This window comes from Saccopteryx bilineata, chromosome 7 (genome assembly GCF_036850765.1).
Source record: "Saccopteryx bilineata isolate mSacBil1 chromosome 7, mSacBil1_pri_phased_curated, whole genome shotgun sequence".
In the NCBI taxonomy this organism is placed as follows: domain Eukaryota; kingdom Metazoa; phylum Chordata; class Mammalia; order Chiroptera; family Emballonuridae; genus Saccopteryx; species Saccopteryx bilineata.
The window spans coordinates 35,411,771-35,436,406 of NC_089496.1; the positions used below are offsets into that span (position 1 = coordinate 35,411,771).

The 24,636-nt window shown below is 35.7% G+C and overlaps 1 protein-coding gene across 1 annotated transcript in view; it reads right to left on the reverse strand.

The window, feature by feature from the left end:
• Positions 1-1,650: 1,650 nt before the first annotated feature.
• MEOX2 (mesenchyme homeobox 2) overlaps positions 1,651-24,636 on the reverse strand; it is a 75,659-nt gene continuing 52,673 nt past the window's right edge. The window contains exons 2-3 of the mRNA XM_066238592.1: positions 22,206-22,378; positions 1,651-3,023 (exon numbers count right to left, since the gene is read on the reverse strand). Of these exons, the coding sequence (XP_066094689.1) occupies positions 2,799-3,023; positions 22,206-22,378 (398 nt within the window). The 3' untranslated portion in view covers positions 1,651-2,798. The remainder of the gene's footprint in view (positions 3,024-22,205; positions 22,379-24,636) is intronic.

Genomic DNA, 24,636 nt, shown 5'->3' on the forward strand with positions numbered 1-24,636 from the left:
TTTTGTCATTTCTGGAGTAAATTAAACCTGACAGTATATGAAAATATTATAAATTTCCTTGCAGGATTGTAATTCTAGATGGAGGTTGAGGTACCTTCTAGCAAACTTAGGCCTCACTTTTAAGATAGAGAATAATAAAATACACCAAAAAAAAAAAAAAAAAAAAAAGATGGCAAGTTTTCTAATTTAAACTTTTGTAATCTAGCTTGCTTGTTTATTGTCAATTTGTTATCCTTGTGCTAATGTGTTTCAGCATTTACGTGGTGGATTATTTTAATCCATTATAAATAGAATGATGCCCCCTTTTGGTCAACAAGTGACCTGTCCTACCTGGTGATTCTCTATGCTGCCTGGAGTTCAATTTCATTACATCATGTAGAACAGCTCACAATTCTCTAATAAAGGCCTGGTCCACAATACAAAGGCCTCACATTCCCTCAATGTTCAATCTATTCAGCATCCTTTTTCCTAGTTCCTTTATCACACTAAAATGTAATTCTTACGTCTCTTTCTATTGAGCCACAATCTTTAGCTCCCTCTCTAGTTGCTTCTAAGAGGTCTTTTCCTCTTATTTCTGGAAATTATTTTCCTGCCGAAATGAATTATCTTCCACTTTGTCCCCATTGAACTCAATTCAATTTATATTTTCCCACTTCTCAATTTGTCAAGATGTTTTGCATTTAAATCCTACAATAAGAAAGTCCATCCACCCAAGCAGATGTCATCAGTAAAAATATACTTTGAATTTATTCAAGTGATTGATATAAAAGTATCCGTTTTATGACTGGAAGATGTTAATCTGAATAGTCTTCCTTTCAAAGTTAATTTAGAAACACTGCTAACCTGTAATACAGTTTTTTTACACAAAGCAAAAATGTGATACAACTATTTTTAATGTTGTCTGTATCATGCTAGATGAATTAAAATTAATTGACTATTTTTGTTAGTATGATCATTCTAAAGCAAATGAAATCAATTAAATAATGAGGTATTGGAAATTTTTATCAACTACTTTTTCTCTATTTCTATTTCTAATTAATCAGGGAGGAGGGGAAGCTGCTGTATATTTCTATACATTTCTGGTTAAAATATGGAACAAATACAAAACAATGTTATAAAGTTATAAATAGGAGAGATATCCAAGCCACGTGCAATCATGCATGATACAAAATATGTTAATAAAATCTTTGACTTTCTTATTAGCAATGTCCATCCGTACTGGGAATGCTCATTAGTTTATTTAGCTTCTTTTCACATCAAGAGTCTTGGATAGTTCTACTTAGAAATTATTCAATTAATTTGCATATGTTTTAAAATGAATGACTGTTTTATTGAAATCATTATTGTGAATCATATTAACTTTTCTTCTGCTTTCATCTTTGATTTAATATAACACACAAAGAAATCCATTTGCCATATTCTTCAAACCATGAAAATGGCTTAATATATACCTATTGCTATAAGCTCCTTGATTATGCAAAGATTGATTTTTTATAATAAAAAAATTAAGAAATAAAAAAGTAGATGATTCATTAATTTATGATCATCTGGATTTACACAAATGCAGATGAATATTTATATTAAAATCTGTAAAAATTTAGGAAATCACAGAAGGGAGACCAAAATTATTTACAAAGGATCATTTATTAAACACTTATTTTTTTACAAAATACAAAGATTGTTGTTTTGCATGAATACATCATATATGAAAAAGTAATGTGTTTTTACTGAATTTTTTTTGAAGATATTTCAAATTTTATTGTCTACCAACTTGAGGAATCAATTTGGTTTTGCAATTTGTTTAACACCATCACCAATCGGGGAAAACCTTTTTCTTGTGAATTAAATGATAGTCATAACAGCTAACATTTTATAGAAATAAAATCAGACAATGTCTGTCATACAAAGCTCTTCTGCAAGGTAACTGATTTGCCTATGATCCTAATTTTTTTTTTCAAGCTATAAGATAGGAAGAATTGAGGAGCTAGGTAACTTTTATAATAATGTATTAGCAGCAGTTGATAGAAAATGCAACATAAGATTTGTTTTGTCTGTGGTACAAGAATATGTCCTATCAGACTCTAATGTATTTTCTCTACTTGAACACAAGTAAGCATGTGCTGATTGTTTCTGGGATGACAAAATGTATAAAAAAGACAAGAAGCTGATTCTGGTTGTCATCGTGAGTGCCTATTTTCACCAGCTAATATGAATGCGTTGCTAAACTTAGTGAAGACAGGAACATGACTTAAGGGTAATATATACAGAGTTAAAATACATTTTTTTAATCCACTTAAGAGTGATTTCAGGCACTGTGGTTGTTCAGAATAAAATGTTTCATGGTTTAATCTTGATAGCAGTTTAATTGTCAGTGCAAGCAAAAGCCAATACCTGCCCACTGTCATACACATCACACCTTATACATCTGCAGTGTCCAAAACAAGTTCTTCTTCTGTGTCTTCATTCTGAGGCACGCTGTATCAAAATACCTCCGAGTTTGCTCTTGCGAGCATTCATCTTCAGTGCAAGCAGAAGCAAACACACACCTGCCCACTGTCATACACATCTGCAACAGTCAAAGCAAGTTCACCTTCTCCATCTTTCCTGTGGAAGCATCTTCAATAAGTGGCACTTAGTGTAAAACCCTCTATAAATCATGAGAAACAGACTCGAGATGCCTGAATTGAATATTAAAAAATCACTGTCATTGTCCTCTCGCTGTGTAAACGATGTTTGAGTAAGGCTTGCCATCACAACGTTTCTTTCCTGAGAATGGAGCTGGTCCTGTCTGCGTATTATCATAAGTGTGCGTGCTCTGAGCTGTGGTCACTGTCGTGGCTGTCTTCATTTGCTAGAGAGTCCCCTGTCTGCTGGAGGGTGGCTGCCCCGATTCCTGAAAGCTCGGAAGGCAGAAGCGTTCCTTTTTTCACATTCACCAGTTCCTTCTCTCGAGCCGCGGCTCCCTGCTGCCCGCCTTTGACTCTCTTCCACTTCATGCGCCTGTTCTGGAACCAGACCTTCACCTTGAACAACAAAAAAAAAGGGACAAACAAGCAGAAGAAAGAAAATTAAATGAACTATTTTTTTTCCTTCCTTTTTTTGTCATCAATGAAAAAATAGCTCCTCAAAGGCTTATACGAAGACAATATGAAGGAGTCACTATGAAAATAAACCAACATTGCCCTGGCCGGTTGGCTCAGTGGTAGAGCGTCGGCCTGGCGTGCGGGGGACCCGGGTTCGATTCCCGGCCAGGGCACATAGGAAAGGCGCCCATTTGCTTCTCCACCCACCCCCCCTCCTTCCTCTCTGTCTCTCTCTTCCCCTCCCGCAGCCAAGGCTCCATTGGAGCAAAGATGGCCCGGGCGCTGGGGATGGCTCCTTGGCCTCTGCCCCAGGCGCTGGAGTGGCTCTGGTCTGGGCAGAGTGAAGCCCCCTGGTGGGCAGAGCCTCGGCCCCTGGAGGGAGTGCCGGGTGGATCCCGGTCGGGCGCATGCGGGAGTCTGTCTGACTGTCTCTCCCCGTTTCCAGCTTCGGAAAAATACAAAAAAAAAAGAAAAGAAAAGAAAAGAAAATAAGCCAACATTGAATTTAATCAGGCTCCATGTAAATGATTTTTAAACTTTCAGAAAGTGCATACAAAGTAGAACGTGATCAATTTTATGACATACCATATAAAAAAATAGGCTAGAAAGTACTATCATTTTAGGTTACTCACAGGTATTTGGCATTATAAAGAATTTCAATGAATTAACGTTAACCTTTTCTTAAATTTATTTTTCAATTATAGTTGGCATTCAATATTATGTAACTTTCAGGTGTACAACATAGTGACTATATACACCTTATGAAGTGATCACCACTATAATTCTAGTACCCATCTGGCACCATACGTAGTTATAACATTTTAATAATTATCTTGGTGAAACCTTTTCCCCCAACCCAAACTTCTTTGACTTGATAACTAAGCGGTCAATTCCTGAACTACATAATTCCCAACATGCCCCGGGAGCTGCGGATGGAGCTGGGTCTGCATGGTCAGCCGGGGCCCGGCAGTCCACTGCAGCCATCACAAAGCTTCACTTGAGCATGTAAATTTGGAATGAGCCTATCTTTTTTAAACTGGTTTTTTTTTTTTGGTTTTTGTGCTTTAATTTTCCTTTGTAAATATGTGATTCCAATAATTTTCTAAAAATAAGATCAAAATAGACAAATGTCACTGATATTTGTTAAATGCTAATACTTAGATGAATACATTATATAATTCACATCAGCTCTGTAGAGATAAATTTCCCTCTTGATATTATATATATATGTATGTATGTATGTATGTATACACACACACACACATGTATATTAAAAAAATTTAAACACGCATTAGATGCCCCTCCATGATCAGAACCAGAAAGATATCGGAATCACTCTACTCTCTTCTTTGGGAGAGATTGTTTTCCTTTCCGCTTGCATTTCTCATTCTTGTATATTCTTGTGAAGCGTCCTTTCACAGAGCGTTTCTCTGTCTGCACCACTCAAAGTTACCACAAAGCCTGACTTTTGCGTGTGTCATCCCCAAGTCTACTTACAGCAAACAAATTGCTTTCAGAACAAGTGACTCCAAAAAGTGCTGTTTAATTTTCATTGTCTTTTAGGCTTATTATCAAAATGGAATGTTCTTAATTAACTAAGGCTTCTTAACCTATCCATATTGATTGAAAACTGCTTACATTCATTTTTTAAATGAGTTTATACTATCACATCGTGTAAATATAGCACAATTTACTTACTCTCCTGTCCGCAGACAATTGCATCACCTTGTTTTTCTTTTATACAAGATGCTGCTATAAATACTGTTGCATTAGTGTTCTGATAAACATGTGATAGAACTTCTCTAAGTATCTATCCAGGAGTTTCATTATTAGATCACAGAGTGTGTGTTCAACTTAACCTGACAATACAGAAGAATTATTTCCCAAGGCTGCATTAGCTTAACACTCCCCATAGTCCAGTGTGTAAGAGTTCTTATTGATCCACGTATTTGCCAACATATGGAGTTATCAGTATTTTTTCTAATACAATGATTATAAATGCTATCTAATATTTTCTTTTACTTTTTCTAATTACTAATGAAGTAAAGCATCTTTAAAAATTTTATGGCCCATTTGAAATTCCTCTTTTCTGAAATGTCTCTGCATATTTGGTTTGAACTGAATTCTTTTTCATTTAATTTTATTCCCTATAGACTTTTAATTTTATTCCCTATAGACTTTTAAAATACATTTTGAATACTAATTTAATACTTTGTAGTTATATGTCTGCTACTATATTCTCTCAATTTATTGTGTATTTTTCATTTCTTAGAGTGTCCTTTGAGGATCAGAAACCGTACAATTTAATATATTCAAATGTATCAATTGTTCCTGTTACGCCTGCCACATTTATGTCTTCATGAAAAAACTTCTTTCTACTAAGAATATTAAAATATTCTTCTGTGTCTTCTTCTAAGAGTTTTAAGGTTTGCATTTTAAATTGAAATTGTAATCCGTGAAGTATTGATTTTCATATATATTACAATGAAAAGATCTAAATTTACTTTATTCCATACAGATTGTAGGTAGTTCCAGAACAATTTAATAGTCAACCATTTTTCCAAGGACCTACTCTTTTAACTCTGTTTAAATCAAGTTTCTATCTATGAGCAGCTTTATTGATGCACTGACTTTTTACTATCTCTGTGACAACCAAAGTCAATGATCCTAATTTTATCAAATAATCAGTTTTTATATCTGATATACATAGTTCTGTTTTATTCTACTCTGTAAATATTTTGATTATTCTCCATTTATATTTTTAAATTTATTCATTTTTTTCTTAAATTGTGTTTTGTATTGAATTTATTGGGGATACATTGGTTAATAAAATCATACAGGTTTAAGGTGCACAATTCTACAATACGTCATCTGTATATTGTCCTGTGATTTCACCACCCAGGTCAAGTCTCTCTCTATCACCATCTATCTTCCCTTTACCCTCCTACATCTTTCCCCTACCCCCCACTTTCCCTTCTGCAACCCATTTTCATTTTAGAAACAATCTCAATTTCTATAAATGCACAGTGCTGCAAAAAAAAAAAAAAAAAGAAATATAAATTTCTAGAGATTTTTTTCCCCTCTTTTCCAAGTCAGAGGAGGGGAAATAGACTCCTGCATGCACCCCCAATGGGAATCCACCCAGTAACCCTTGTCTGGGGGCCTACGCTCTGCCTATCTGGGGCCATGCTCGCAACAGAGTTAGCATCTGAGGCAGAGATTCCTTGGAGCCGTCCTCAGCACCCGGGGCTAAGTCGCTCCAATTGAGCCATGGCTGCAGGAGAGGTAGAGAGAGAGACAGAGAGAGAAGCGAAAGGGGGAGAGGTAGAGAAGCCAATGGTTGCTTCTCCTGTGTGCCCTAACAGAAATTGAATCCGGGACATCCACATGCTGAGCTGATGCTCTACCCACTAAGCCAACCAGCCAGGGCTGAGATATATTTATTTTAGTGTTCTTCAAATCATAATGTTCCATCCAAATTAGTACAGTTTCTTCAGATGCCTGCACCAAAAAAATATTTAAACTTGAGACACTTCTCGATTCTGGATTTTTAGTGCTCTATTGAGTCTTGTATCATGTATCACCCATACACAATTAATCCACTTGGCAATAAAATTATAAAAAATGTGAAAAAATACCGACTTAAGTAACTTAAAATATAATAACTTAAATAGAGCAGATTAATTAAAAACTAGATGATGGGGGTGCGTGTATTATTACTTAATAGGGCTATACTAACTTGCTATTTAAGCATTATTTGTAATACAACCATTCAGATTTTTAACATTCTTCCTATTTTATAGTTGAGAAAGTTGTCTCAAAGGTTAAGTAAACTGCCTATGATTGTACAGAAGGGTCAATGTGGGGCCAAAATTTAAACCTAGGGTTTGTTTGGCTCCAGATTGTGCTTTAATTTCATTTAAAAATTTTTAAATTATTTTTTGTTCCTGTTACACTTCAAACTCCAAGTTTTTAAGCATTCAGGACAGAAAAATAAAGCATATGAAATATGTGAACTCCATCCATATGATTACTATCATTCAGGTAATTCTCATACTCGATATAATTAGGCTTGTAAATATGACACTATTTTCCTGTACTATAATTTAGGTAATTATGCTACTCAATTTAATTACCTTTGCAAGCTTGACATTGCATGTTGCATTAGATCTTTTCCACATGAGCTGGGTTCCACTCCTGACTTCCTTTCTGAGATTCTGTGTGAATTTGAGAAAATTATACTTCTCTCTGCCTCAATTTTCATATTTGTAATATTGGAATAATGAGCCTTTCAAGATTCTCCACAGGGACATTCTCTCCATGGACAATACCAGATGGAAGAAACACATTATCATCATTGTCACCAAGAGCTGAAACATCCAGTCAAAATCATCTTGGCAGAAAATGAGAGGAATAGATTTCTTTAAATCGACTTATTTCCTTTTTCTGGAAAAAAAGGGGTTCAGTAATTCTATAATACTAGTTTAAAATGTATTCCGTGCAATTTTATATGAAAAAAATGTAAGAATATGGTATTGATTTTAGAAAGAGTATAGGCTATTTTGTGTTGTTTTTTTTCAGGTTACCAGGAGAAATCTTGCCATTTCAATTTTTAAAACAGACTTATGAAAGACTTTATGGTTCTTAATAGTAGTTATATGTACACGTCTATACAGATAAATGCATACTAAAGATGTATATATCTATGTGAAAGCACTTAATAATTACATAGTAATTCTAACACATTTATGTACTTTTTTTTATTACATATCTGATACTAGAACTCCAGGAAATTAGTAATGGAACAAAAAGGAAGCAACAAATACATAATGGGTACATCTTAAGACAATGGGAAAGAAGAATGCATAACTAAAAGTCAGTATATCCAAATTTATTTTAAATATATTATAAAATATTTGGGTAAAATAAGGAGAGGAAGATTTGGGGGAAAAATATATGTCATTCTACTAGCATCAGCATTATAAATAAATCTACAAAAGCAATTACAGGTTGTAAGTCAATCTTGCTATTATAGTAATAATGATGACACAATTTTATAAATAAAAAACTGGAATTTAATTTATCTTCACATTGTAATCCAGTTTAATTGGTTGGAATGAAGAAATAGCTTTGGTTATGTTTTGTTTTGTTTTTAAGAAAGTGAAAGCATAGTTATTAAAATGCCTAGCATCTCATTTAAAAATGTTATTTACATTTATTAAAATTTATAAGTGTGCTGCTTTATATAATAATCTGCATCTATAAAATAAGCAAAATTAGTATCACCTGTCCTTGGTGACTTGAAGTTTTTATGTATTCATTCATTCATACACTTACTATTATGGAATGTCTGTATCTGATGAAAAATGGCAGGGATTGGTGTGAGGAAATGTACAAATAACCAGATAGCATCTCCTCCCTTGAAGGCATTCACAGTCAAGAAAAGTAAGATATATGTAAATAAGCATTTACTTGCTGAACATGAAGCATTTGACATAACTATTCGCTTCATATTTTCCAGAATATCCTTGAAGTGTTTGCTGCTTTAATTGGTATCATTGCTAATCCCTTATGAAGAGACTGCCCAGTTGTTCATGAGATGGCATAGAACTCTACCCCTAGGCTCAGTGCCCCCCACTGCAGTGCTGCTATACAGCTGATATAGCATCTAATTTCTTTCCTTGGAATCTCATGCTCTTGTTACTGGCATTCTGTGTGCCTTCTGAATATTTTGTTCTCGTAACCTAGGGTAGTACTTTAGGTTCTAGAAAATTAGATCATCAAATATCAAATTGTACACAACTAAAACAAATTTGTCCATCTTGGAGCATGATATATACATTTTGCAAATTTTTGTTATTTTATTTGAGCTTAAAGCTAATTTTATCTTCTGGTTGCAATTTCTCTGAAAAATATTAGATAAGTGAAATTTAAAAACAATTCTTTTTTTTTCCATGCTTGGATCTAAGGAAAAGTTCCATATAAAGTGTGTTTTGTTTTATAGTAAAATTAACAAGCCAGTTAAAAATAAATTCTTTATCCCCAGAATCTGAGTAATGGAAAAATACTATTCTTATTAAATCAAAGCAATATGAACCAAACCTCATAAGCTCTTAATATCTCTGCATGCAGATAATGTCTTTCAACAAAATCTTCTCATTAACAAGTAACAAAAGTATATAATAGCCTGCTGTATTAGTAGTGAATATTTATAGTGTTCAGTTATAGACCTTACTTTTCAGGACATCTGCTCGTTATGAAGAAGTCTCACTTTTTATCACTTCATTGACAAAGTATTTAGTATTTACATTGCCTGGATGAGCAAACTACTCTTGAAATAAATAGAAAAACATTTATTCACATCTTGATTTTATTTACTGAAGAAAGCAGCCAAGAGACTTTTGCTGTGATTAATTAGATTGAATGATGTATTTCAGAATCTAGAAAGCATATTTTTGCCTTTAATAAAAATCTTGTGAATCAGAATCCTTGTTGCCATTTCTCAAACATTCATTTTTTTCTATATGTAATTTATTTATTCATTCACATTACAATATTTTGTGTATAAGTTCACAATACCTTTTAGGGCTCACAATATATCACAGAACACTAATGAAACATATATATCTATTGTTGCAAAATTTTCTAAGGTGGCCAGAGGCAAATTGGTTAGTAGAAAGTTGAATCTATATAATTCCATAACCCATGTTTATATAATACCATAAATGCCTGTCTTTTGAAGAAATAATCATAACACCAAACATATGATAGAAAATTAAATACTTTTTTGTAAACATCTGGAATGTGTAGATATAACATTCCAACTGTTTCCATCTGTATCTGGGAACTTGAAATACTGTAGACACTGTCTAACAGATATTTATTCAACTCTTTAGCATGTGAAAACATGCAAAGAATAATTGTATGAACACCATTTTCAGATTCAATCACATCTCCTGTGATTAAATTTGGCCATGGCAGCTGATCTGGTAAACCCAACGTAAATAGGCCCTAGAAAGGCTTACCCAAGGAATACAGTGGCAAAATCAGCGGTTGAACTGAAGAATTGGAATCAAGAATGCTATATAACAATGATTTTCAACCGGTGTGTCACAAAAAAAATTTTTTGTTGTATTTTTCTGAAGCTGGAAATGGGGAGAGACAGTCAGACAGACTCCCGCATGCGCCCGACCAGGATCCACCCGGCACGCCCACCAGGGGCGACGCTCTGCCCACCAGGGGGCGACGCTCTGCCCCTTCGGGGCCTTGCTCTGCCGCCACCAGAGCCACTCTAGCGTCTGGGGCAGAGGCCAAGGAGCCATCCCCAGCGCTCGGGCCATCTTTGCTCCAATGGAGTCCCGGCTGCAGGAGGGGAAGAGAGAGACAGAGAGGAAGGGTGGGGGGGGGGGTGGAGAAGCAAAATGGGCGCTTCTCCTATGTGCCCTGGCCAGGAATCAAACCCGGGTGCCCCACACGCCAGGCCGACGCTCTGCCGCTGAGCCAACCAGCCAGGGCCAAAAATTTTAAAAACATTCAAAATGTGACTATTTAGTTAGGGACACTGACCTCTTTTACCTTAGATTCTCAAATGTAAAAATGACAACAGCTAACACAACAATAGCAATTCCGTGTCAATGAATCAAAATTATACCGCTTTCTTTTTTGGGCACATTGGCAAAAAAATAGGTATTTTTGGTGTGCTGCAGAATTTTAGTAATTAGTTTATGTGTGCTATGAGATGGAAAAGGTTGAAAATTGCTGCTCTGTAAGGTTGTGATAAACAAATAGGGTAAAGAAAGCTTCTTTGCTCCTCCTGCCTAAATAAATAGATTTGTATCTGATTAAGAGATGTAATCCTCAGCTGTTTCCAAGTAGCTGGATGGGAGGGAGCTACCAGTGGACATGCTGTTTCTCCCGCAGTCCACCCTGAGGCTGGGCGGTGGGTATGTGTATGTGTTGGAGGGTAAACAAGATTAGGACATATCTCATGACTAAAGGCTGAATTTCTGTTTGGAAGACTGCCTCTCACTTTTTTCCTCTATTTTAGCAAAATGTTTATGACCAGGGAATAATTTTCTTCCTCTATAATTTTCAATTTTGAAGCCATTTTTAGAAAGCTCACTATTGTAGTCATAAAACATTTACTATTTTTTAAACAAGATGAATACACATTAGTTATTGGAAGCCATGGGGAATTAATATATTGAACAAAAAATATTTTCTGAAGCAATAAATTATTTTCTCCATAATGAATTGTAATGTTATGGGTACTATTATAAGCAAACTGTATGCATCACATTCTTCTTCTTGATAATGCACCCAAAGTAACCATGAAGGGCTAAGTTCTTAGAGGATTTCATTTTTTTAATTTGACCTTTTAAAAATGTCACAGTAGTAGTGAATGTAGTGACTTCTAAGAACTATATCTCTTTCTGTCATACCTGATGAAATTCGACACAAATGTCCTATTTTATTCATATAAATTTACAATGAAAAATTCACTTCCTTCAATCCTCCTTTTTACACAAGATAAAAATAGGTATACTTTTAGTTGTTAAGAGTGAAATATTGTTTATCTGAGTATTAAATGAATAAATGCCTTCAGCAAATGAGTGGACTTGTCAAAACAAAATAAGGCATCTTTCTCCTTTATTGTGATAAAAAATTCCTGAATAGCAATTTTATTTTTTTGTATTTTTCCAAAGTGAGAAGCTGAGGGGGGGAGGAGGCAAACAGACTCCCGCATGCACCCTACTGGGATCCACCCGGCACGCCCCCCAGGGGGCGATGCTCAGTCCATTTGGGGCATTGCTCTGCTGCAACCAGAACCATTCTAGCACCTGAGGCGGAGGTCATGGAGCTGTCCTCAGCTCCTGGGCCAACTTTGCTCCAGTGAAGCCTTGGCTGTAGGAGGGGAAGAGAGAGAGAGAGAGGAAGGAGAAGAGGAAGGGTGTAGAAGCAGGTGGGTGGTTCTTCTGTGTGACCTGGCCAGAGAATCAAACCCCGGACTTCAACACGCCGAGTCGATGCACTACAAGCCAACCAGCCAGGGCTCTGAATAGCAATTCTTGAATACTTGGAATTTGTGTATTTTGAGCCACTATTTGTACTTACCTAGTTTACATTACTAAGACTAACTAAAATAATGGCCATGGTTCTCAACATCTTGCCTAATTCCTGGAATAACATTTTTCATCTCATGGCACACACAAACTAATTGCTCAAACTCTGCAGCATATCAAAAATTATATTTTTTGCTGATCTGACAAAAAATAGATATAGTTTTGATTCATTCACACTGAATGGCTATCGTTGTGTTGGCTGTTTTCATTCTTTAATTTGACAATCTAAGGGGAAAAGGTCAGTGCCCCTGACTAGTCATGTGTTGCACGATTTAAAAATTCTGTGGCACACCAGCGTGCTATTGTACACCAGCTGATATTCACTGATACATACTATTTTGATTAACAACCTCTACTCTAGCTAATTAATAGAAAACAATCAAATACCAATATTTTGTTAAATCATAAGACTTCACCATTTTTATAATAAAGATAGAATAGTGGAACCTATTATTCAATCTAGTTAATATTCTGATTATTTCTAGACTACTTTAAGTTCAATATCACAATATATGTGCAGCTTCACTACATATTTTTTAGATTTAGGGATTTTTTCTTAGATCCAAAGTTATTGTAAGAATTTATTATGATAATTATTACCATCCTATTGAATACCCAGACCAAAAATATAGGCAATAATTTCAATAACTGAAAAAAATTTAAAAATTAAAAATACTATTTAGTATAAAAATTATAAGTAATAAAGTTATTTGAAGAAGTTAAATTTATACATACATACATAAATTTATACATAAAGTTATGAACATACATGGAAGGTTGTAATGTAAATTATTAAATAAATATAGAAATAAAATGAATGTTTATCAAAGAAATAAGGTTTAGCAAAAAAACATTTTAAAATCATCTCTAAATTGAATACATCTCTGAGGTTTTCAAGAGAAGTCATGGAATAGAAAAATCAACTGGTACTAAGTAGAAAGTCTTTTATGGCGAAATTCTCTAGAATCATCTGTTTTCTTTTTTTTTCTTTTTAACTTTTTTTTTTTTTAAGATTTCTTTTTTTTTATTTTTTTTTTATTTTTTTTATTCATTTTAGAGAGGAGAGAGAAAGGGAGAGACAGAGACAGAGAGGGAGAGAGAGACAGAGAGAGAAGGTAGGGAGGAGCTGGAAGCATCAACTCCCATATGTGCCTTGACCAGGCAAGCCCAGGGTTTTGAACCGGCGACCTCAGCATTTCCAGGTCAACGCTTTATCCACTGCGCCACCACAGGTCTCATCTGTTTTCTTAAAACTGGGTATTACCCTGATTTATTGATGTCACCCTAGCAAAATTAATAAAAAAAAAGGAAAAAAACAAAACAAAACTGGGTATATTATTTTATTGATGCATAGAACATATGAATACACTGCTCTATAAACAAATTTAGGTAATAAAACATTTCTTTAAAATTGGAGATGCTAACGCAAAACTTGCACTATCTCCTCAAAATTTCCAGAAGCTTCTTAGTTTTAGACTATTTTAAGGATATGAATTTTTAAAAATTCATTATATGTACTAATAGTATAGAGGAGTCATCTTTCATAGCAGAAGAACACTTTTAACATTACACTTTAAATGATAAGCCTATAATGTAATGCATGATATGTTTCAGAATGTTATTATTAATTGCTGTATAATACTAATTAATATATTTGTTTATTGTGGAAAAGGAAAATAAAATGTGGCAAATTCTGAGATGAATGAGAATTATTATTTTTATCCTTTTATTATATGAGTGTGGTTAATGTTTACAGCAAGATTAAAACACATTTCATTAAAGTTTCTAAAATAAGGAATATTTTCTGTGTGCATATATACATCCAAATAGACAAATATATATCTGTATGTATGTGTATATATACATATAGAGATATATATGTACATCTATCTCTATTCATCTATCTAACAACATAAATAAAACAGACTATATATTGTCAAGACTGGTTCAATAGGGTAGGACTTTATTTTCCTGAGATGTTTTTTATATTTTTTCAATACCTGCTTATTTACATTTTTACATGATTAGAAATGAATTGCTTATTTCTTAGTCTTTCACTTTATACAGCTACTATTTCTGCAAATTAAGAGAGATTGATTGTTGATCAGCTCTTTATAGATCTTGTTTTATTAAATTGCTTTTCTTACAACACAGGCGTTGTTTCTTGTACGCTAAGGCAGCGCTGAATCTGGCTTTTAGGGCTCAACACACATTGTCTCCCATCCAAGTACTAACCAGGCCCGACCCTGCTTAGCTTCCGAGATCAGACGAGATCGGGCGCGTTCAGGGTGGTATGGCCGTAGACAACACACATTGTCAATATGCATCTCTCTCTTTTTTTTTTAATGAGCCCTATTCAGAAACTCTCTCTTTTCATTTCAAACTAAGATTCCATCCCTTATCCGACTATTAATTCCTTCACACTGTGTTACCCACATTTTCCAGTTGGACTCAAATTATGTTTAATCTTTCAAAATAGCAGGGACACCATGATTTAAGTAAAATAAATATCTTACTGTTACTCTAGGTGACTGTTAGATACTAATCTAAAAAACATGAGAAAATATTCTAAAATAACTGGCTACACAGGTAGTTTAGAATTACCTTGAATAGACAATATGTCCGGTCATGGAGACATAATTTATTAGCTAAATAACTAAAAAGATTTATATAAGTTTACAGAAATAAATCTGCAAAGGAGAGGGATTATGTAAAATGCTGAGCAAAAGACAAAACCACTGTTTAATTGGCACACGAAAAATTCTCCTTTGTAGTCATCCAAAAAACAGATGCCTATTTTGAAAATACTTGGCACTGAGCCACTTAATGATTTATGAGTAACAAACAAAACATAATCCCTCTCATTTCCACTAATGGAATATAATCCAACGAGGTGGGATTTTCCATTTATCTTGGCAGGGGTATCATGAATTCAGTCTGTCTGTTCTGCTAATCTCAGTTTACAAATCGGCAACATTGCACCTTTGATTAGCTCTGTGAAATGATTTTGTGAAATGGAAGGATCTCCCATTCTTTCTATATTTGGCAGCCTTGACTCTATAAAAATGTCAGTTTTGTCACTCCTGTTATAGCTTCATACAGCTGCCTTCATTCTCTTCCCTACTGTGAGATATTAAAAATTTGGCGGTAGCTTTACCCACGTGTATCTGGATGGACGAAAAAGCCAGAATAAGCTTGTCTAACTTAAAAACACATTGGGACAGAAGGTCTTTAAACTGACTGGATCTTCAAAATATTCCAAGTGGCTCTGACAACTGAGGTTTATTAGCTGTTGATTGAGAAGTGTATCATAGAATATGTTGTAAACTGAAAGCTGTAAATTAGAAGCTGGAGCAGTGGCTGGATAATTCAATTAGAGCATTATCCTGATACTCCAAGGTTGCAGGTTTGATCCTTGGTCAGGACACATCCAGAAGCAGATAAATCTCTCTCTCTCTCTCTCTCTCTCTCTCTTTTAAATCAGTAAACTCCTCCTCCTTGGGACAGCTCCTAACAGACTGAACTGGGGTTGGGTTGCATTTATCAGGAATTTGGCATGGTGTTGGGGCCAACTTGGATTTGGTGAACATGTTAAGGACACTACTCTTTTATGGATTCTTGCTGTATTGGCCAAGAGTTTGCTTAAAGGCTTTAATCACTGTAAAAAAAAAAAATAGAAGACTGGATAAAGAAGATGTGGCACATATACACCATGGTATACTATTCAGCCATAAGAAATGATGGCATCGGATCACTTACAACAAAATGGTGGGATCTTGATAACATTATACGAAGTGAAATAAGTAAATCAAAAAAAAACAAAAAAAAAACAAGAACTGCAGGATTCCACACACTGATGGGACATAAAAACGAGACTAAGAGACATGGACAAGAGTGTGGTGGTTACGGGGGGGTGGGGGGAGGGAAGGAGGGAGAGAGGGTGGGGAGGGGGAGGGGCACAAAGAAAACTAGATAGAAGGTGACGGAGGACAATCTGATTTTGGGTGATGGGTATGCAACATAATTGAATGACAAGATAACCTGGACATGTTTTCTTTGAATATATGTACCCTGATTTATTGATGTCACCCCCATTAAAATTAATAAAAATTTATTTATTAAAAAATCAATAAAAAATTATTTAGAAGCTGGAAGATTACTTGAGCAGTAACTATTCTTAAAAAAACAAACAAACATTATATAATTAAAAAATGTGAAGCTCAACTTTGTTCTAGTGTCTCCATTTTTATTTAACGTAAAATACAATCATTTTATTTAATATCTGTATGCTAACATAGAATTACTTTGTAGGAGAATGCTCTTTTTCTTTCTCTTTTTTTTTTAATTTTTTTCTTCTTCTTTGGCCAGATAGAGTTCCAAGGGAACAAAGGCTTCCCTGATCTGTAGAGGCATAGCATTATGGAAGGTACAGACATTAGAATCTGACTTCACGGTGAGATTCAATACTGCATTTCAGGTAGGAATTTGAAAATTCAAGTCAGGAATAATATTTAACAGTATAACATTTCTTTTTTCAAAATAAAAACCAAATTATTATGGTAAATCTTTATAATCACATGTATATGGTACATAATAAAATGTGAGACAGGTATATTGACTAGATAATATAAGCAAAAGATACCTACATATTAACATTTCAGTTATACATATGCATGCTGTATAGGCAAATAGGTAAAATTTCTATATATAAGTATGTCTAATGACTACTTCTGATTTTAAAGTAACTTTTCATTTGAAGAAAGTTAGTGCTATAACACAATTTTGCTGTGGATTGACATTATTAATATATTTTTATTTATATTATATACATATGAAGCTCTCTCTTATTTAAATCTTATTATTTTTTTAGCCCTGGCCGGTTGGCTCAGCGGTAGAGGGTCGGCCTAGCGTGAGGAGGACCTGGGTTCAATTCCTGGCCAGGGCACACAGGAGAAGCGCCCATTTGCTTCTCCACCCCTCCGCCGCGCCTTCCTCTCTCTCTCTTCCCCTCCCACAGCTAAGGCTCCATTGGAGCAAAAATGGCCCGGGCGCTGGGGATGGCTCTGTGGCCTCTGCCTCAGGCGCTAGAGTGGCTCTGGTCTAGCCACTCTAGACGCCCAGGATGGGCAGAGCATCGCCTCCTGGTGGGCAGAGCGTCACCCCATGGTGGGCGTGCCGGATGGATCCCGGTCGGGTGCATGCAGGAGTCTGTCTAACTGTCTCTCCCTGTTTCCAGCTTCAGAAAAATGCAAATAAATAAATAAATAAATAAATAAATAAAAATAATAAATCTTATTATTTTTTTTAGTTAAGTGAGAGCAGGGGAGGCAGAGAGATAGACTCCAACTTGTGTCCTGACTGGGACCCACCCAAAAGCCCCCTCTGGAGTGATGCTCTGCTCATCTAGGGCATTGCTCCATTGCTCCACAACCAACCTATTTTTAGCACCTGAGGTTGAGGCCACAGAGTCATCCTAAGGGCCAGGGGTCCAACTTGCTTGAGCCAATCCAGCCATAGCTGTGGGAAGGGGCAGAGACAGAAAGAAAAAAGAGAGACATAGTGCAAGAGGGGTAGATAAGATATGGTTACTTCTCTTGTAGGCCTGATCAGGAATTGAACCTGGGACATTCGTACACTGGGTGACACTCTGCCACTGAGCCAACTGGCTAGGGTTTTACTTAAATCTTGAAAGGCTGTTTAAAAATAAAAAAACTATATTTTAGGAAACTGAAAATTCTGTTAAAGTTAAAGAAATATCACACAACATGGAGTTAGAAATAATCTTTGTAATATACATGTAAGTTACTTTACTAAATCTCATTTTAATGGATGGAAATGATAAGTTTTACAAAATAAAAATTTAAATATGCATAGCTACAATTAGAATATTTTACATGTGGAAAGCCTATAAAAGGGTATTATTTAAGAATTTATAGGATAAAGATATAGATTACCTAATAAGTTGTATGGCATTATTGCAAAATCAAAGTAATGGAATAGCTGTATCGCAATTAAAGATTTTAAAAAAGGGTTCAATTTATAACTTTAAAAGCCCAAATTTAAAGAAAAGAAACACTTGGAACTACCTCGCTGGAATGAGAGTCCTGGCACCTGGGAATATTATGCTCTCAGACACTGAAAGGGGTCTAAAATTTAGCAATATTGATGATCGACAGCATGCAGTATTTTTCTGATATTTCCGCATAGTAAAATTCAGCCCGGAAAAAATAAATAAAACTTTTAGATTCTTACTTTAAGATACTGCATGTGCACAGAAGTGTAGAAATAAATTGAACACCTGGCAAAACCAGGAACATTCTCCCATCCAAGCCTGTCATTCCTCTCCTGTGACATTCCACACTCGTCACAGTTGTTAATACTTGTTCAATTTTTGCTTCTTTTATGAGTTCTTGCAGAAACTTGTCTAGCTTATTTAAACAAAAATTTATTTCTAGAATTTAGCGCAACAAATATTTGTGTTACAAAAGAATTAATTCACTCTGCCTTGTGCAGCAAAGATATTTCCCCTCTGATGATGGTTGTGTTTCCTAGTTTATGCTAAAAATGCTTTTGCCTCCATTATGACATATAAACCTCAGTAGAAAAAAGAGAAAATAGTTTTGTGTTTTGATGAGATTGTTTCATGACTAAGAATATACAATTTCATTTGGTAAATCTAGGATATTGGCTCAGATTTTTCTCATAACGATTCAATTTTCTATGCAACAAATAGCAGCACTCTAGATTTAGTATGGGAATTTCAATTCTACATTCATGCATCTTCTTTTTATAGTATCATATTTCCCCATGTATAAGACGCACTTTAATTTGGGGACCCGAAATTTGGGGGGGAAAATGTATTACATAAAGTTATTGGATTCAAGTTTTATTCATCATAAAATTCATTCCTGCGAAAAAGCGAGAAATGAAGTAAAAAAATCTGCAACCACTATATGAAACGCACCCAGTTTTTAGACCCCAAATTTTTCGGAAAAGGGTGCACCTGTATACATGGGGGAATACGGTAACTAGCAAAATCCCCAAAAGAAATTTACAGCATAAAATAAACATCTTCCGCACAATACCAAATTTTCAATTCTTTGAAAATCGCATTACCTCTCTTTTATTGTTGTTTTTCATCCCCCACCTCCTTGAGGCCAGAGTTAGATTGTTTAGTAATGGCCTCCAACAAAATCTGCCTTCCTTTCACTCCCTTCGGTGGGGTGGCTCCCTCTTACACTGACTCTGATCTTGGTCACATGACTTGCTTTAGACAATGTGACATTAGTTAGTATGATGCAAGCAGAGGCTTGCATTTTAAAATGCCCTTGTGCAATGGTGTGTTTCTTCTAAATATTCTTGAGAATGCTTCTACCACCATTTGAAGAATCCCAGAAAGCCTATTAGAAGATGAAAGCACATACAACAGAGAAATACTGTCCCAGCTGAGACTGCCGACACCCAACCACCAGCTGAATATACCTCCAGGAGGGATCTCGGAAAGGCCACCAACAGAACTGTCCAATGGAGCCCAGTCAAAATCGCAGACTCACAAAATTGTGAGCAAATTAAATGTTGATTATAGTTTGAAGCCATTACAATTCTTAAGTGCTTTGTTATACAGCAAAGTTTACTACATACAAAATTGAAAAGGAACCCTAAAAAAGATTAAAATTATATATAAATAGATCTTTTTGCATATATTTCATATATATATACATATATATGCACATCTTTGCATATAATGATGCCCCAAGAGTGGCAAGTTAGTTAAGAAAAAAACAGAATATGCAAATACCTTCAAAATACCAAAAAAAAAAAAAAAAATTTACAAAATTGCTTCTAAAAAGAAATTATTTTTCAGCAAAAATTAAACCTTTACTCTCTAATCAGATACTGACAGGTAATCAGGGCCATCCAAGCACAGAATCTTGACTTTTGTATTGAATGAAAGCATAATACTGCACCCCATCCATTTTATTGATTGGGAGCAAACCCTAGATTCTTAGTTCCTACACGTATCATATAAAACGAGGTTGCATTTCCTAAAATTCACTGTCTCTATAAAACAACATTAATGGGCCCTGGCCGGTTGGCTCAGCGGTAGAGCGTCGACCTGGAGTGCGGGGGACCCGGGTTCGATTCCTGGCCAGGGCACATAGGAGAAGCGCCCATTTGCTTCTCCACCCCCTCCCCCTCCTTCCTCTCTGTCTCTCTCTTCCCCTCCTGCAGCCGAGGCTCCATTGGAGCAAAGATGGCCCGGGCACTGGGGATGGCCCCTTGGCCTCTGCCCCAGGCGCTAGAGTGGCTCTGGTCTCAGCAGAGTGACGCCCCGGAGGGGCAGAGCATCGCCCCCTGGTGGGCGTGCCGGGTGGATCCCGGTCGGGCGCATGTGGGAGTCTGTCTGACTGTCTCTCCCCGTTTCCAGCTTCAGAAAAATACAAAAAAAAAAAATTTAAAAAAAATTAATGTGTAATTCCTCCCTCTCTTTTCTCCCTCCTGCTCCCTGTTAAAAAAACAACAACAGACATTCCAATAAAAAAAATCACAGATGTTTGATGAGGTAGATTTTGGATCCTACTTTACAGCATACCAAATGTTGTACACTTATGGAGAGAATTTTGTATGTGAAGTTCCAGGGAAGGAAAAAGTTGTGCTCCATAATTTAGGCACTAGTCATAATATTTAATAAGAAGAAACTGCCAATAAATAAAACCACACAGAAGTCTTCCTCCATCTATTTCCACCACTCAGAACTATCCTACCAAAAAAAACTACAATATAGATGTTAACAGAGGAAAACAGATGATTCCAGAAACTGGATAAAATAACTTGCACTTCTAAGATAGTAGTCATTTGTACACACCCTGTGGATATTTCCTGGACTCCCATGGGATCCCTGGAGAAGGAGCATACAGAGAAAGAGGAAATGAGACTCCAGCCTTGAGAGCGCCAATCATAACTGCACTGTCCATTAAGATGTTTGCATTTGCCTTTCAGGAATGTTTTTCTAAAGATTAGCAACCGTTAACCATAAGTAGGCTAGTTTCTCCCAGGACAAATCAGAATCTGGGAGCACTACTGGAGGCAATCACTTGCCGTACAAATAAAATCTAAAAAAAAAAAAAAATTCTAAAAAGGAATTAATTTAAAAATATTTAGGTCTTAATTAACTGGAGTTCACAGATAAGTAATCATTTCAAATTGTTTTCTAAATGGGTGGTGCCAGAATTTTGAATTTCTGAGACCAAAACAGTCTCAAAAATATTTGAAGTGATGAGATAGAAATATTTACCAATGATCTATGTGCCCTTGTTCCCATCATTCCCCAGGCCCCTTGAACTAAAGTGGCACAATTGACTATTTCCAGACATTAGAGTGCAAATGGAAGTGACATGGATGATTTCCAGGTGGAAGCATTTAAAGGTCAATGCATGAACCTCCAACTCTTTCTTACCTCCTGTGGTTACCAAAGACATCACCTTTTCAGATGCCAGAGAGTCAGATGGGGTCTGGTGAGTGACTATTTGGAATGCTGGCCTTGTAAAGTTATTATAGACAGTAAGCAAATAATAAACTCTTCTTGTTATGTCATTGAGGTTCAGGGGTTGATATGTTAATTCAACATAACAAACCCAGTCCTGAGCAATGGGGTTGTTTACTTTCTATAGTACCAGATGAGATTTTGCAATATAAGCAAACAAAATTCCCCACCCTATGCATCATTATATAAAAGAATATTTTAAAACCAGAAAAGGCACAATTGCAGAATAAAAAATGATTCCTTAAACCCAATCATCTTAGTTGTCTTTAAAGCATCACTATCTTATTCTTAACTTTGTTATTTTGCTAGGCAGAAACATCATCGTGAAATAGAACATCTATCTGCCAAATGGTATTTAAGAACCATAGATGTAGCTATTACAAAATTCCCTGGAGAAAGAAGAGTGTTGACCCAAAGCAATGAAAAATATCGTATTATGACAAGGTCTGACGTTACCTGTCTTTCAGTGAGATCCAGGTTTACAGCTATCTCATACCGCCGCAGTCTGGTCAGATAATTATGATGAGCAAATTCTGCTTCAAGTTCTCTGATCTGCTCTTTGGTAAAAGCTGTCCTTTCCTTCCTGGGTTTGCTATTGACTTCTGATTTGTAATTGCCTTCCTGGGAGTCTGGAGGGGAAAAAAGCAACGGAATTAGATTTAGTTCATTCATTCAAATGCATTCAACCATGTCACTCAGACCAGAAACATCTATTGAGTACACACTTTTCCAAGAACTGTTTTAGACATGAGGAAAATAGAGACCAAAACAATAAAACTGAGCTCACCGAATCAGGATGAGTTTACATATTTATTACTATGGCAATTTGGGGTCGTCAAACTTTTTATAAAAACCGCCCACTTTTGCAGTGCTGGTCGACGTGGTCCCTACCGCCCACTAGTGGGCGTTCCAGCCTTCATGATGAGCCAATCGCGGCGCTGTTTGGTTGTACAGTAGGGACCAGGTTGACCAGCACTGCAAAAGTGGGAGGTTTTTATAAAAAGTTTGAGGACCCCTATGAGTGTGTGTTATTAATTAGCCTTTTCATTTCAATTTAAGTTCAGTCTCCCTGAGGGCAATAGCAATACTCTTATTTTGTAAAATATTTAGTCCTCCAAGGAATCTATATGAAATTATTTTCTTAGAACTCCAAATATGAGCAAAATTTAATTTTTTTCATTATATGAGATAAACATAAGATGAACAACACCTGACATTAGCTTTCCAAACAGTGAAACGTTAAAAACCATGTAGAAATAATAATTTAGAGCATATGATTCCATCTTTATTCCTAAGGGTTCAAGACATAATTTACATATAGTATTTCATTTATCCACATTATATCCCTGAAATATAGATTAGAAGACATTCATAATATGGTACAGAGCAGAATGTGTGCTTATAATGGGAAAAAATTTCACACAAACCAAGTAGTAGGTAATTATACCAGCTCTAGCAATTTATTTCAAATTTATTCTCAGTGAAATATCAACATAATCAAAATAAGGGCCTGTTTCTGCTTTCTTGAAAATTATTTTTTTTCTAGTTATTTCTGAGCATGCACATAGACACAGTGATGTCTTTATCAAGTGGAGTACAAAAAAATCTCTTCTATGACCCCAAATGAGAGAAGTGGTACGAGAAAAATGGTTAATCCTTGGTTACAGAGAAAGACATTTTAATTTTTTTAAAAAATAAACAAATGTACTATGTGATGCTGCTTTATGAAGAGTCTTGTCAAGAAGCCTTTGTTTCTTCATCTGATGATGTTAAGATACACTAAATGCAAAAAAAGAAAAAAAACAGATTCTATTTTTAGTGTTCTTTTTTCCTTTTTTGTATAGCTGGGGGGAGTCTAACTAAAGAGAGCCCAACATAATGAATATCCACTAGACTAGGCCATCTAATATAAATAATTTTGTTTTGACTCTTAGCAGAATCTAAGCTGGCCAGATGTAAAGTGTTCTAGGTCTGGTAGCAGCAGCAGCAGCAGTGACAGGTTGGCATGAAAACTTTGGCACACCGGCCACCGCCTTTCCTCTGAGGGATCACCGAGGACGTTTCACCCTGGCAGCGGCAGAAATTGTTCAGAATTATTCACTGACCACATCTCTGGGTTTGTTCCTGGCTCCCCACCGGGATGGGCAGGCAGGGCTTTCTGCAGAGCAAAAAGTAGTTGTGATATGTCACGCACAGGCTGACTGCACTTTAAAATGAGCCTCTGGGCCCAGGTGAGTTACGTAATAAATGATGTGTGAGCTCTGACGTGGGCCATGTTGATTTTACTAACTAAGCAATGCCAACCTATCGGGCCCTGAGCAAAACCTTCAGCCTAACACCCATTTTTTTTTTTTTTTTTTTTTAGCTACAGATTTGCCAACCTCCACGTCTTTTGGAGCATTTAGCTATTCTGGTATTGTGTGAGCAAAACTTCCCAATGATTCTGGTGTTGTTGATTTTATTTTAAGTCTAACTTTTCACTGGCTTTTCTGGCAGACTGCGAACTCAGTCATAGCCCAGAATACTCAGATAAGTCTCTCTCACAAGGATCCATAGTCTCACGTGAATCAAAAGTATTCTGCCAATTTGGAGCCACGCTCAGTCTAAAATCTGTGACTGATTATTCTTTATGTGGGGACAATGCTTTTTTCCCTTCAGTAAAACAACCCTGGAAACTGACAGCAAAGCCAGAGCATTTTTTTCTCACGAGCAATTCATTTTGAATGATTCATGGTTAACACATTCCCTTATATAAGCATGAATGAACAAAATCACATTGAGAAAAGACTATTAACTTGTATTTATTTCTGAACCGATTTTCTTTAACTTTTGCGGCATTCAAAAGGACTTTAGAAATACCACAAACACACACACAAACACATACACA